The sequence below is a fragment of the Heterocephalus glaber genome, unplaced genomic scaffold (genome assembly GCF_053883595.1).
Source record: "Heterocephalus glaber isolate CG9 unplaced genomic scaffold, H.glaber_assembly_v1.0 deba00001481, whole genome shotgun sequence".
NCBI classification, from domain to species: Eukaryota; Metazoa; Chordata; class Mammalia; order Rodentia; family Bathyergidae; genus Heterocephalus; species Heterocephalus glaber.
Genome location: NW_028258317.1, coordinates 1,195,730 through 1,209,978, shown reverse-complemented (window position 1 = coordinate 1,209,978; position 14,249 = coordinate 1,195,730). Strand labels below are relative to the sequence as shown.

At 37.5% G+C, this 14,249-nt stretch overlaps 1 protein-coding gene across 2 annotated transcripts in view; it reads right to left on the bottom strand.

Annotated features, from left to right (window-relative positions):
• Svep1 (sushi, von Willebrand factor type A, EGF and pentraxin domain containing 1) overlaps nucleotides 1–14,249 on the bottom strand; it is a 235,937-nt gene that overhangs the window by 139,990 nt on the left and 81,698 nt on the right. For both annotated transcript variants that reach the window (XM_004848137.3, XM_021261140.2), the window contains one exon: nucleotides 8,918–9,097. In XM_004848137.3, the coding sequence (XP_004848194.2) occupies nucleotides 8,918–9,097 (180 nt within the window). The remainder of the gene's footprint in view (nucleotides 1–8,917; nucleotides 9,098–14,249) is intronic.

Here is a 14,249-nt window from a genome sequence, read left to right as displayed (position 1 = left end):
AAAATTATAGTTTTACTGACTTTGGATTGCCTCAGATCACTAAATAACTATACAACACTGAATATGATGAAGTGTTGCAAAATAACGTGGAAGTATATACCTCTTTACTTTCCTCTTGCTATTTTTCCCAATGAATCAAAACCTTGGAAAACCTCTAATGTTTTCATCAATGCCACTTTCCACTTTTGTCATTTCCTTGGAGCATCTTCATTTGGTTTGGAGAATGTTATTTTATGGCTTTGGAGTATAAAATAATAAATTGGATCTTATTTTTCATGAATTAAGTGATACATTCTGCAATAAATTTCAGTTTTATGAGCTTTTGGGTGCTATCTTGAAGAGAGCATGTAATGAGAAAAATTTTTATACCTTCTCTAACATCACTGTTTATACTTAGAGCCTTGGTCCTTACTGGTATCTTCAGCATAGACCAATGATGGCAAACCTTTTAATGCTTTCAATGATACAAATAGCCCATTGTGGCACACATGCCATAGGTTCACCACCACTGGCATAGACAAAGAATGGTAGATGAGTTAGGTGAAATCCAGGCAGAATGGAAAGTCAAGGCTGTGACTTAATCCAAGATACATGTGTGAGTTCACTCATGTGCAGTTCTTTGTTGTAGAGATTCTACTGGCAGCATCGCTCACATCTTCATTTGCATTTCGTGTATAATAATAGCAGATGTGTAGTTGATACCTACTACGTGCAGGGCATAATTTTAAGATCTTCACATGTATTTAATTCATTTACTTAATTCTGTATAGTAAAGATTACTGTTACTTTCATTAACAAACATGAGTATTGAGCATAGTACTGAGCACCATAGTAACTTTTCTGAAGTCACCCAGCAGTAAGTGGCAGAACACTTGTGTTCCTAAATACTCCACCATCATCTTTCTCTCTGAATTGATTTCTTTCAATATTTTGTATGAGTAAAAGCCATTTTTCCTGAGAAATGGGTTTGGCCCTATTTTGGCAGCATGAGCCAAGTGCCTAATCAGGCTTCCTGTCCTGTTTTGACCAAGAAGACTATCAGAGCCAAATTTGTGATTCAGACACAATGATGAGTGGACCCAATATCCCTCCTTTAGGGTTAGTACTTTTCAAAGTAAGAAAACTATCCTTTTGGCTCTCAAAATTGTTGAAGATTTTATTTTCTTTTTTATTGCTTATTCATGGTGCTTTGGGTGAACATGTCTTTAATTTTTTATACAATCTAATTACTGACTTTTTTTCTTCTTAAATATTTCCATTGCTTTTATGCTTAATAAATTCTGAGATTGGTTAGTTTTCATTTATGTATTTTAGCTTAGGTTCTTCTAAGTTTTAATGACTTTATTTTTACTTTATATTTTAAAGTCTATGAATACTTTAGTTGAGTATGTGGCATGAATTACGGACATGAGAAAATTTTAATTTTGTTTCATTTTTCCCAAGAAATTAGCCAAATTTTTTATATAATTAGTTGAATAAATCTTTTCATCCTGAAATGATCTGTGATACTTCCTCAAAAACACACGAAATTTCTAAGCTTCAGGATGTGTTCAAGATCTGAATGATAATCTTTGCATAGTTTTAATTTTTACCGCTTTGGTATATATTTTGTTGTTAAAATTTCTTTGTATTAAAAAAAACAAAAACAAAAACAAAAACAAATTTCTTTGTACTATTATAATTTTTCATTTTCAAACTTATTTTAGTGGTTTTTAAAAATAAAACCTGGAATCACTCCTAAATTCTAAAATGAAGGTAAAAAGCAAAATTCATTTTAGGTCATTGAATGAGGTTGAATTTTACCTATGCATATATTTGAAGAATACTTAACATTTTGGTAAAATTGTGTATGAATATTCTTAAAATTTTATTGAAATGTTTTAAATAATGAAGAATGCAATTTTTGTCTTCTATCAAGTGACTATGAATTTTTTCTATTTGTTATAATGAAATAATTTACTATATTGATAGATTACTTAATTTCAAATCATTTTTGCATTTCTAGGATAAACTCTATTTGTGTTGGTAAACCATTTTTTTGAATATGGATTGCTAGTACAGTATATTTGCTATTATAGTTACACATAGGTTTGTATATATATATTTTTTGGTAATACGTCAACAACAAAATAATAATAGTTCAATAATATGAATTGGAGTGCTTTCCACTATTTGGGCAAAGGTATAGGGCTTGAAAATTTCTATTTCTTGAGTTTCTGAAGGAATTTTCTTTTATTTATCTCTCAGTCATTTTTGGAGGAATAATTAATACTATAATAGCATTTTCCATTTTTATGAGTAGACATATATTTGGATTTTTACTTTCTTTGAATTTTTTTTGAATTTGTATATTCTTATAAGTGATAGATATTAAAGGTTGTCAATTTAAATATAATTCACAGATTATACAGTATTTTTAACTTTTGTATTAAAAAAATTTTTTTTCAGTACCAGGGATCAAACTCAGGACCTAGTGCTTCCCAGGCAGGCACCAGCAACATTGAATTAAATCCCTGGGCCAATATTTTATTTTTTAAAACCTTCAGACATCGCTATTCTTTGTTATGGTGTCTCAGAAAAATTCTTTTTTTGCTTTTTATTTATTAATATTTTAAACTCTATTTTATTACTTTAAACAGTCCCTTCTTCTTTAACATTCTACTGCATCATATTTCCCTTCATAGGTCATTTTTTAAAAATTAATTTTAATGGTACATTTAAATTATACAATATAATGACATTCATCATTGGAAATTTGCACCTTTACATAATCCATCTTGGTTCTTATTTTTTCCTCATTCCTCTGCTCTCCCTTCAACCCCTCTACCCCTCCCTATCTACAAAGACATTGTTCCCATTTTTTTCTTTTTTTCATATTAATTCCATTCCCTTCTTTCTTTTCTCCTACCTCTCCCACTTCCCCTTTGCACCTTTTCTTCCTATTTCACATTATCTATTATACCTTTTAGTCCTTCTTTACACTTTCAGTTTCTCACACTAGAGAAACTCTTCGGTATTTACACACATGGCCTATTTATTTTACTTAAGAGTATGGCCTCAATGTGCATGCATTTAGGTATGAATGTCTCTAGTTTCTTGTTGTTTGTGGCTAATACTCCACTTTATTAAAAAACTGCATTTTCTTTATCCAGTCTCCAGTTGATGGGCAAATGAGTTGCTTCCATGTTTTAGCTATCATGAATTGTGTTGCTATGAACATGGGTGCACATATATTACTGTGGAATGATTCTTTTAATTCTTTGGGGAAGATCCCCAGCAGAGGAATATCTCAGTCAAATGGGACTTCCAATCCTAGTTCTTTAAGATATCTCCATACTGATTTCTACAGTGGTTGCACCACACTACACTCCCACAAGTAGTGGAGCAGGGTTCCTCTTTCCCCACAGCCCCGCCAACATTTGTTATTGGTGGATTTCATGATAGCAGCCATTCTTTCTGGGATGAGGTAGAATCTCAGTGTTGTTTGCATTTGCATTTCTTGAATGGCCAGTGATGTTGAACATTTTTTCATATGTTTATTTGCTATTTCTACTTCTTTGTCTGAGAAATGTCTGTTCATTTCAGATGCCCATTTTCAGACTGGGTCTTTAAATTTGGGTGGTCTGATTTTTTAAAGTTCTTTATATATTCTAGGTAGTAGACCTTTGTCTGAGGGTCAGCTGCTGGTGGTTTCTCTTGCTGTGCAGAAGATTTTTAATAAGAGATCCCACTTGTTGATTGTTTGTGCTAGTTCATGGGCAACTGAAGTTTTCTTCATAAAATCTTTTCCTGCACCAATGTCTTCAAGAGTTCTATCTCTCTTCCAGCTGGTTTAGTGTTTCTGTTTTAATATTTAGACCTTTAATCCATTTCAATTTTAGTTAAGTGCATGGTGAGAGATATAAGTCTAGTTTTACTCTTTGGCCAGTTGAAACCCAGTTTTTCCAGCATTATTTATTAAACAGGCTATCTTTCCTCCAGTGAGGGTGTTTGGCTCCTTTGTTGAAGATGAGATGGCTGAGGGTGTCTCGAGATGTTTCTGCATCTTCTAATCTGTTCCACTGGTCCTCAGGTCTGTTTCTTTTCCAGTACCATGCTGTTTTTATCACAGTAGCTTTGAAGTATAGTTTCAAGTTGGGAGATGTGATACTCTCAGCCATGTCTCTGTTGCCTAGAATTGCTTTTGCTATTCTGGGTCTCTTCTTATTCCAAATGAATTTTTGGATTGTTTTCTCAAGGTCCATGAAGCATGGTACTGGAATTTCAATTGGGATTGCATTGAATCTATATAGCATTTTTGGAAGTATGGCCATTTTCTCCATGTTAATCCTTCCTACCCAGGAGCAAGGAATGTCTTTCCAATTTCTGATATTCTCTTCACTCTCTTTTTTCAGAGTGCTATAATTTTCAGAGTAGAGGTCTTTGATTTCTTTTTGTTAGGTTGATTCCTAGGTATTTCAATTTTTTGGATGCTATTGTGAAAGGAATTGATTGCCCCATTTCTCTCTCAGTGAATCAGTTTTTTGTGTACAGAAAAGCTATTGATTTTTGTGTGTTGACCTTGTATCCAGCTACTTTACCGAATTTGGTTATTAAGTCTAGAAGACCTTTGATGGAGTTCTTGGGGTCTTCTATATAGAGTATCATGTCATCTGCAAATAATGACAATTTGACTTCTTCATTTCCTACCTTTATTCCTTTAATTTCTTTCTCTTGTCTAATTGCTGTGGCTATATTGAACAGGAGTGGTGATCGTGGGCATCCTTGTCTTGTTCCTGATTTTAGTGTGAAGGATTTCAGTTTTTGACCATTTAGTATGATATTGGCTGTTGAGTTTTCATATATGCCTTTTATCAGATTGAGATAGAGACTGTCTATTCCAATTTTTTGGAGACTTTTTATCATAAATGCCTGTTGGATTTTGTCAAATGCTTTTTCTGCATCTATTGCGATGATCATATGGTTTTTGTCCTTGGCTCAATTAATATAGTGTATTACATTTATTGATTGGCATATGTTGAACCATCCCTGCATCCCTGGGATGAATTCCACTTGGTCAAGGTGTAGGATCTTCTTGATGATCTTCTGCATTCTATTTGCCAGTATCTTATTAAGGATTTTTGCATCTATGCTCATTAGTGAGATTGGTCTGTAGTTCTCTTTTTCATTTGGGTCTTTCTCTGCTTTGGGGATCAAGGTGATGCTTGCTTCCAGGAATTAATTCAGGAGTATTGCTTCCCTTTCAATTTCACTGAAGAGTTTAAACAGTAGTGGCAGCAGTTCCTCTCTAAATGTCTTGTACAATTCAGCAGTGAAGCCATCAGAGCCCAGGCTTTTCTTAATTGGTAAGTTTTTAATTACATTTTCAATTTCCTTGATTGATATTGGGTCTTTTAAAATTTTCAGGTCTTCTCTGTTCAACTTTAGTAATTCATACATATCTAGGAATCTGTCCATTTCTTCCATGTTTTCCATTTTATTGGTGTATAGGTTCTCGAAGTACATATTGATGACCCTCTGGATTTCTGCTAGGTCCGTTGTAATTTCACCCTTTTCATTCCTAATTACATGGATTTGGGCCTTCTCTTTCCTTTTTCTGATAAGATTGGCTAAGGGTTTGTCAATTTTGTTGATTCTTTCGAAGAACCAACTCTTGGCTTCATGGATTTTTTGTATCATTCTCTTAGTCTCCATTGGATTGATTTCTGCTCTAATCTTTATACTTTCCTCCCTTGTATGAGCTTTGGGTTTGTCCTGCTCTTTTTTTTCTAGAATCTTGAGTTTCAGTATTAGGTTGTTTAATTGGGCTTGTTCTGTTTTTCTAATATGAGTATTCACTGCTATGAATTTCTCTCATAAGACTGCTTTCATTGTTTCCCATAGATTCCGATATGTTGTACTGGCATTGTCATTTAACTGTAGGAACTGTCTGATTTCTTCTTTAATTTCCTCTGTGATCCATTGGTTATTCAGAAGTGTGCTGTTCAGTTTCCATGTGTTCATGAAATTCTTGTGGTTTCTTTTGCTCTTGATCTCCAATTTCATTGCACTATGTTCTGATAATATACAGGGATAACTTCACTTCCTTTTGCACTTACTTAAACATGTTCTATAAGTAAGTATGTGGTCTATTTTGAGAATGACCCATGTGCAGCTGAAAAGAATGTGTATTCTGATTTTGTGTTGGGGGGGGGACACTCTGTAAACATCTGTTAAGTGCTTTTGTTCAAGAGTTTGATTGAGTTCTAGTATTTTGTTGTTCATTTTTTCTAGTTGATCTATCTATTTGTGACAGTGGGGTATTGAGGTCCCCTACTACTATTGTGTTAGTACTTTTATGATTTTTCATGTCCCTTAGTATTTGTTTTATATAGTTGGGCGCACTAGTATTTGGTGGATATATAGTAATGATTTTCATATCTTCCTGTTGGATTGTTCCCTTCATAAGGATGTAGTATCCTTCTTTATCTCTCAATTAGTGTTGGTTTGAAATCCACTTAATCTGCAAAGAGGATAGCTACTCCTGGTTTGTTCTGGTTTCCTGTCACATGGAGTATTTTTTCCACCCTTTAACTTTCAGTCTATGAGTTTCTTTTTGAATTATGTGTGTTTCTTGTATGCAGCATATTGTTGGAGCTTGCTTCTTGACCCATTCTGCCAATCTATTTATTTTGATTGGTGAAGTGAGACCATTAACATTGATGGTTATAACTGATATGTATTGACTTAACCTTGTCATGACTTTTTTTTTGTTGGATTCTCCCCTTTTGCTTTTAATTTCTTGTCATACCCAATGAATTCATTCTGCTGGGCTTCCTGGGGTTGTGATCCTCATTGTCTTTTCCCAGGATATTGTCTAAAATTTTTTGGAGTGCTGGTTTGATATTCACGAAGTTCCTAAAGTGCTCTTTGTCATGAAAGTATTGTATTTCTCTATCAATTTTGAAAGATAGTTTTGCAGGGTACATCAATCTGGGTTGGAGGCTGTTTTTGTTTAGGGCTTGAAATATGTCGCTCAATGCTCTTCTTGCGTTGTGGGTTTGTATTGAGAAGTCTGCTATGATTCTGATGGGCTTTCCTTTGTATGTGATTTGTTTCTTTTCTGTAACTGCTTGTAGGATTTTGTTTTTCTGTTGGGTTTCTGGAATCTTAACTATTATATGCCTAGGTGTAGATTTTTTTAATCAAGGCTATTTGGAGTCCTATATGCCTCAATTATCTGTATGTCAAGTTCTTTTCCCCTATTTGGGAAGTTTTGTGCCATCACTTCTGTGAACAGTTTTTTATGTCATCTGCATTCCCGTTTCTTCTTTGACTCCAATCAGTCTTATGTTATTCTTCTTTGCATCATCTAGCAGCTGCAGGATTGATTTCTCATGATCCCTTACTATTTTAAAGAAATCTTTCTTTTCCTGGTCACTAATTGCAATACTATCCTCTCCATCTGAAATTTTGTCCTTGCAATGGCTCATGCTGCTTTGTAAACTTTCACTGGAGTTTTTAATTTTCTGGAAATCTGTTTGCATCTGTTTTATGGATTCCATTTGTTTCTTATTTTGGGATTCCATCATGTTCCTCAGCTCCTGTATCTTTTAATCTGTGTACACTCTAGATTTATTAATCACGTCTTGTACTATGGACACAATCTCTGCTGTTATCTGAGAAATTATTTCTGATTTCATTTTTTCAGGTCCTCTTTTGTTACCAGTTCAGGGAGTCCAGGAGGTTGAGTATCAGTTTGTTCCATCTGGTTGCCCTTTCGGGTTGCCTTAGGTGATTCTGAAGTCTAGTTTTGAGACTTATTTATGTGTCTTCTCATTTCAACAGATGCAGCCTGCTATGCCTTTGTTGAGGTGACTTTTTGCTCACCCAGTGGTCTTGAATTCTCAGCAAGCCACTGAGCAGCCTTTACTCTGCTACTCACCAGTATACCAATTCCTGGGTTCATAGTGGTGGCCTTCTGGATCCCTGAACTGACCTATTGTCTTGGCAGGCTTTTGGCTGGGGCCTGTGCACACTTGGGATGGTATCTCAGAGTGCTTCTCACTGGGGACCCTATGTAGCTATTGTCTGGGATGGCCTTTGGCTGGGGCCTGTGTGTCCCAGTTCCTGTTGTCTGCACAGGCTTCTAGCTAGGCTCTCCATGCACTTATCAATGGTATTGGGGTGGGCCTCTGGATGTTGCTGGTGAGCTGTGTAGCTCTTTTCCAGGTGGGCCCTTGGCTGTGGCTGATTGTATGGCGGTTCTCTGGCTGAAGCTTGTGTGTCTGTGCAGTTCTTTCCTGGGTGTGCCTTTGGCTTGGGTGGTTGTGCCCAAGCCTCTGGGGTCAGGGTGGAGGCCTGGCTGGGATCCGCCTGCACCCACACTGCTCTGGGCCACACAGCTGCTTTCCAGGATCTGCGAGCACTTATCAATGGTATGGCGGGCCTCTCACTCTCATTTTTTAAAATTTAAACAATAATTGTTAAGTCTTTCAGTTTTCCATGGAATTATTCTTTTCCTAACTTTTAAATTAAATATTCAGTTATTTTTATTTGTGCCTGTTTAAGAATGAAAAGATTTTAATAATTTACTGGTTCATCATGTTTAACAAAATAAGAGGTTTATGAAGCATTTGGTTTTTGATCAAAATCCACCTATGTTGGCCTCAACTTCAGGGAAAAAAAGCACTGTTATTTGAACCTACAAATTTCACTTAGTTAGAAAACTAATTCAGAATAGAAGTCTTTTTACCAGTGGAGAGGAACAAATCAGTGTTATTTGTCAGTGTGTCTACAACATCACATCTGTGTATACAGCTGTTTATTCTCATTCATTATGAACCAGTGTTTAGTTCTAGGTCTTCAGAGAACACTGGCAAAATCACAGGGAATGAGAAATGGATCACCCAAGGCCCTACACCTTCCAGGGACTTACCCACACACCGGGGTTCTCCACCATCCCACTGGGCGTTTCCTTGGCAGGTAAGTTTAGCACTTCCTTCTAGTCTGTACCCTTCATCACAGGTAGCCAAGCAAGTTGTCCTGTAGGACATGTCCCTCGTGGAACAGCTTATGTGGCCATGTTTGGGCTGGTGGAGATGGTGGCATGTTCTCACTACAAAAAATGCAAACAATAAGATCACAGTTTACTAAATAAGGCTAAAAATAATAATTGTAAGTTCAATAATATCTTCACACTGTAAGCAAAAAAAATTCCTGTTCTTAAAACTAGAAAACAATAAATAACTCACCATCATTTTTTAGTATAGTGGGGTAATTAAACACCTTTGTTTATCAAAATGCATTGCTAGAACAGTGTCACTGTGTCCACTTCTCTGTCCATATGTGAGAGACTTAAACTGTCTATGGGGTCTATGCCTAAGTGGACAGTGGTGGTGGTAGGTTGGGGATGGCTGACCAAGGGAAGTACCTGAATCCATCAGGATATGTTCCAACAAAAGGAAGAGGGATTTTTGAGGATTGGGGTTTCAGGTTCAGGATCAACTCAGTTCTCAAAACTCAGAGCCATGTCCTGAGCATTTTAATGATTCCAGCTTTGCAAATCTGTCCAACTTCTGCAATCTGAAATTCCAGTATTCCACTGGCCAATCACAACTCTGGTCCTTTTAGTTTTTTCTCCTCTTTCTTCCCACATACCTGCTGCAAATTCTAGCTTGTGATGCTAATCTTGATTTCTGTACTAACAATGGTTTGTTTGCTTATTTGCTGCTGTGGCAGAGATTGTGAGTTGCTCTCTTAAAGCTATTTTCCCAGATTTTTAAAAATTTTGTTCTTAGCATAGTAATGTGCCAGCTGTAAAATTAGAATTCTCCACCTCCATCAAAATTAATGAAAGCAAATGAAATAAAAGCTGGAGTTGTGTGGGACTTCTTGGAAAGTTTTATAAAGGGGACCATCTCATTTGAGAAAGTACTTCTTTGCCTTTCCTTTTTCTCTTTCTTTCCCAAAATATAGACTTGAGAGTCAGTACCCCGGCATACTATAGTATATTTATAGAAAGTTATAGGAAAGGGTCAGGGATTTAGCTCAGGGGTGCTGCTGCCTGCCTCACAAGCGCAAGGTCCCAAGTTTGATCCCTAGTACCAAAAAAAGAGAAAGAAAAGAAAGTTATAGGAAAAGTACCATGCACCAAGACAATAGAGTAGATAAATATATATAAGAAATCTTACACCCTGATGACAATGGACTTATCACTCCAGGTTTAGATTACCTAGGTTTTCATTCAAGATAAGAAAATACAAACTTTTTAATTGAGTGAAGGCATTGTTATTTGGGTTTTCGATACTAGTAGCTATATACAAATCCTAATTCTCTCAATGATGCTTCCATTCACTTTTGCTGTGTTAATTTTCTAGGAAAAAATTGTTTTTGTCTTTCAGGAATTTTTGTGTACTTCACAGGGGTAGAACACATGACCTAGGATCCCATTCTCCAAATCTGAGTAGTGAGCAGGTACAACTAGTGATTTGGTTCCTTTCCTGACCCTCTTTGAATCCACCATAAGAGTGCAGAGCTATCCACTAAGCTCTGGGTGCTGGAGATGTCTCCATTACTGAGCCAGCCCCAATACAACTATGGGGGGAAAGTTCCATGTAGCAAGTGTCTAGAGAACCTCTGTTTCCCTGTTCTGCCATCTCTAACCCTTTTGCCTCAAATGTACATCAGAGAAAATTCAAAGGGGCATTTGGGCTGCTCCTGATTTTACACATTTCCAAATAACATCTATACTTTCTATACTTGGAATTCTCCTGGCAAGATGCCCTCCTCGCTCAGCCTACCAAAATCCACAATATGTCTTAGAGCACGTTTCAATTAATTCTATCAAGTCCTATTCTACTGTTCATGCAATTTTGTTAGAAAGCCCCAGCTGAGACAGGTAGGTCTGTGTATGCCCTACAGAGGTCCCAAGTCAAGTGGAAGATGCTGAATCTCCCTGCTGCAGACAGGCAGGTCTGTGCATGCCCGACAGAGGTCCCAAGGTGTGCGAAAGATGCTGAATCTCCCTGCTGCAGACAGGCAGGTCTGCACACACCCTACCGAGGTCTCGAGTCGTGCAGAACACTCCAAATCAGCCCGCTGCAGACAGGCAGGTCTGCCCATGCCCTACTGAGGTCCTGAGTCATGCTGAAGACACCAAATCACCCTGTTGCAGACAGGCAGGTCTGCCCGTGCCGTACGGAGGTCCCAAGTCAGGTGGAAGACGCCGAATCAGCCTGTGCCCCTGCAAAAATCCACTGGACGCCCCCATCCCTGCTCCTCTGTACAGTCACCTGGTTCCACACTACAAAGATGCAGAGGACACCAGACCACCAGACCATGGTACTGAGTCCCACTGCTCCCGGTCCAGAGGAAAGGGCTTTTGGGCCAGCTTCTGTCCCACTGCTAATGGCCCAGAGAAAGGGGCTTATAGGCCACCATCCCTGCCACTGCTCCCGGCCCAGAGGTAGGGGCTCCTGAGCTGCCATCCCACTGCTCCTGGTCCAGAGGAAGGGGCTTCCCAGCCACCATCCCTCCTGCTGCTCCCAGCCCACAGGAAAGGGCTTTTGGGTCACCATCCCTACCGCTGCTCCCTGCCCCTGTCCCACCTCTCCCAGCTCAGAGGAGGTAATCCATGCCAGTGCTAACAGACCACTTCCCCAATAGGAATGAGAAAACACATAAATAAGTCTCAGAACCAGACTCCCAGATCACCTACAGCAACCCCAAAGGGAAATGAGATGGAACACTCTGATACTCAACCACCTGGACCCACTGAACTGGCAACAAAAGGGGATCTGGAAAAAATGAAATCAGAAATAATTTCTCAGATAACAGGAGAAATAGTGCCCCTAGTGCAAGACATGATTAATAAATCTAGAGAGGAGCTCAGGAAAATGATGGAATCCCAACATAGGAAACAAATGGAATCCATAAAACAGATGCAAATAGATTTCCAGGACATGAAAAACTCCATTGAAAGTGTACACAGCAGAACGAGCCAATGCGAGGACAGAATTTCAGATATAGAAGATAAGATTGCAATTAGTGACCAGGAAAAGAAAAATTGCTTCAAAATTCTAAGGGAACATGAGAAATCAATCCAACAGCTGCTAGATGATGCAAAGAAGAATAACATAAAACTGATTGGAGTCAATGAAGAAACAGGAGAGAGTGCAGATGACATAAAAAAATCTCTTCACAGAAATAATGGCGAAAATTTCCCAAGCAGGGGAAAAGAGCTTGACATACAGATAAGTGAGGCATATAGGAATCCAAATAGCCTTGATCAAAAAAAATCTACACATAGGCATATAATTGTTAAGATTCCAGAAACACAACAGAAGAATAAAGTTCTACAAACAGAGAAAAGAAATAAATCACATACAAAGGAAAGCCCATCAGAATCACAGCAGACTTCTCAACACAAACCATCAAGGCAAGAAGAGCTTGGAGTGACATATTCCAAGCCCTAAAAGATAACAGCCTCCAACCCAGATTGATGTACCCTGCAAAACTATCTTTCAAAATGGATGGAGAAATAAGATACTTTCATGACAAAGAGCACCTTAGGAACTTCATGAATACCAAACTAGCACTCCAAAGAATTTTACACAGTAGCCTAGAAACAGACGTTGAGGATTACAACCCCAGGAAGCAAAGCAGAATGAACCCATCTGGCATGACAAGAAATTAAATGTAAAGGGGCAGAACCCAACAAAAAGAAAAAGTCATGGCAATGACAAGTCAATACATTTCAGTTATAACCATCAATGTTAATGGTCTCAATTCACCAATCAAAAGAAATAGACTGGCAGAATGGGTCAAGAAGCAAAATCTAACAATATGCTGCATACAAGAAACACACTTAATTCAAAAGGAAACTCATAGACTGAAAGTTAAAGGGTGGAAAACAATACTCCATGCGACAGAAACCTGAAAGAAAGCAGGAGTAGCTATCCCCTTGGCAGATTAAGTAGATTTTAAACCAACACTGATTAAGAGAGATGAAGAAGGACACTACATCCTTGTAAAGGGAAGAATCCAAGAGGAAGAGATGACAATCATAAATATCTATGCACCAAACACTAGTGCACCCAACTATATAAAACAAATACTAACAGACATGAAAAGTCATATATGCTCTAATACAATTGTAGTGGGGGACCTCAACACCCCATTGTCACAAATAGATAGATCAACTAGACTAAAAATAAGTAATGAAATACTAGAACTCAATCGAACTCTTGAACAAATGAACTTAACAGATGTTTATAGTCTTCCACTCCAAAAAATCAGAATACACATTCTTCTCAGCTGCACATGGATCATTCTCCAAAATAGACCACATACTCACACATAGAACAGGTTTAAGTAAGTGCAAAGGAATTGAAGTTATCCCCTGTATATTATCAGACCATAGTGAGATGAAATTGGAGATCCATAGGAAAAGAAACTCAAAAAATTTCATAAACACGTGGAAATTGAACAACACACTTCTGAATAACCAATGGGTCACAGAGGAAATTAAAGAAGAAATCAGACAGTTCCTTCAATTAAATGACAATGACAATACAACATATCGGAATCTATGGGACACAATGAAAGCAGTCTTATGAGGGAAATTCATAGCAGTGAATACGCATATTAGGAAAACCGAATGAGCCCAATTAAACAACCTGATGATGCACCTCAAGCTTCTAGAAAAAGAAGAACAGGACAACCTCAGAGCTCATACAAGGGAGGAAATTATAAAGATCACAGGAGAAATCAATGCAATGGAGACTAAGAGAATGATACAAAAAATCAATGAAGCCAAGAGTTGGTTCTTCAAAAGAATCAACAAAATTGACAAACCCTTAGCCAAACTTGTCAGAAAAAGGAAAGAAAAGGGCCAAACCCATGCAATTAGGAATGAAAAGGGTGAAATGACAACAGACCCAGCAGAAATCCAGAGGATCATCAATACCTACTTCCAGAACCTATATGCCAATAAGATGGACAACACAGAAGAAATGGACAGATTCCTAGATACATATGCATTACCAAAGTTGAATGAAGAAGACCTAAAAGTTCTGAACAACCCAATATGAGCCAATGAAATTGAAAATGTAATTAAAAACTTATCAACTAAGAAAAGCCTGGGCCCTGATGGCTTCACTGCTGAATTCTACAAGACATTTAGAGAGGAACTGCTGCCACTACTGTTTAAACTCGTCAATGAAATTGAAAGGGAAGCAATACTCCCAAATTCATTCCTGGAAGCAAGC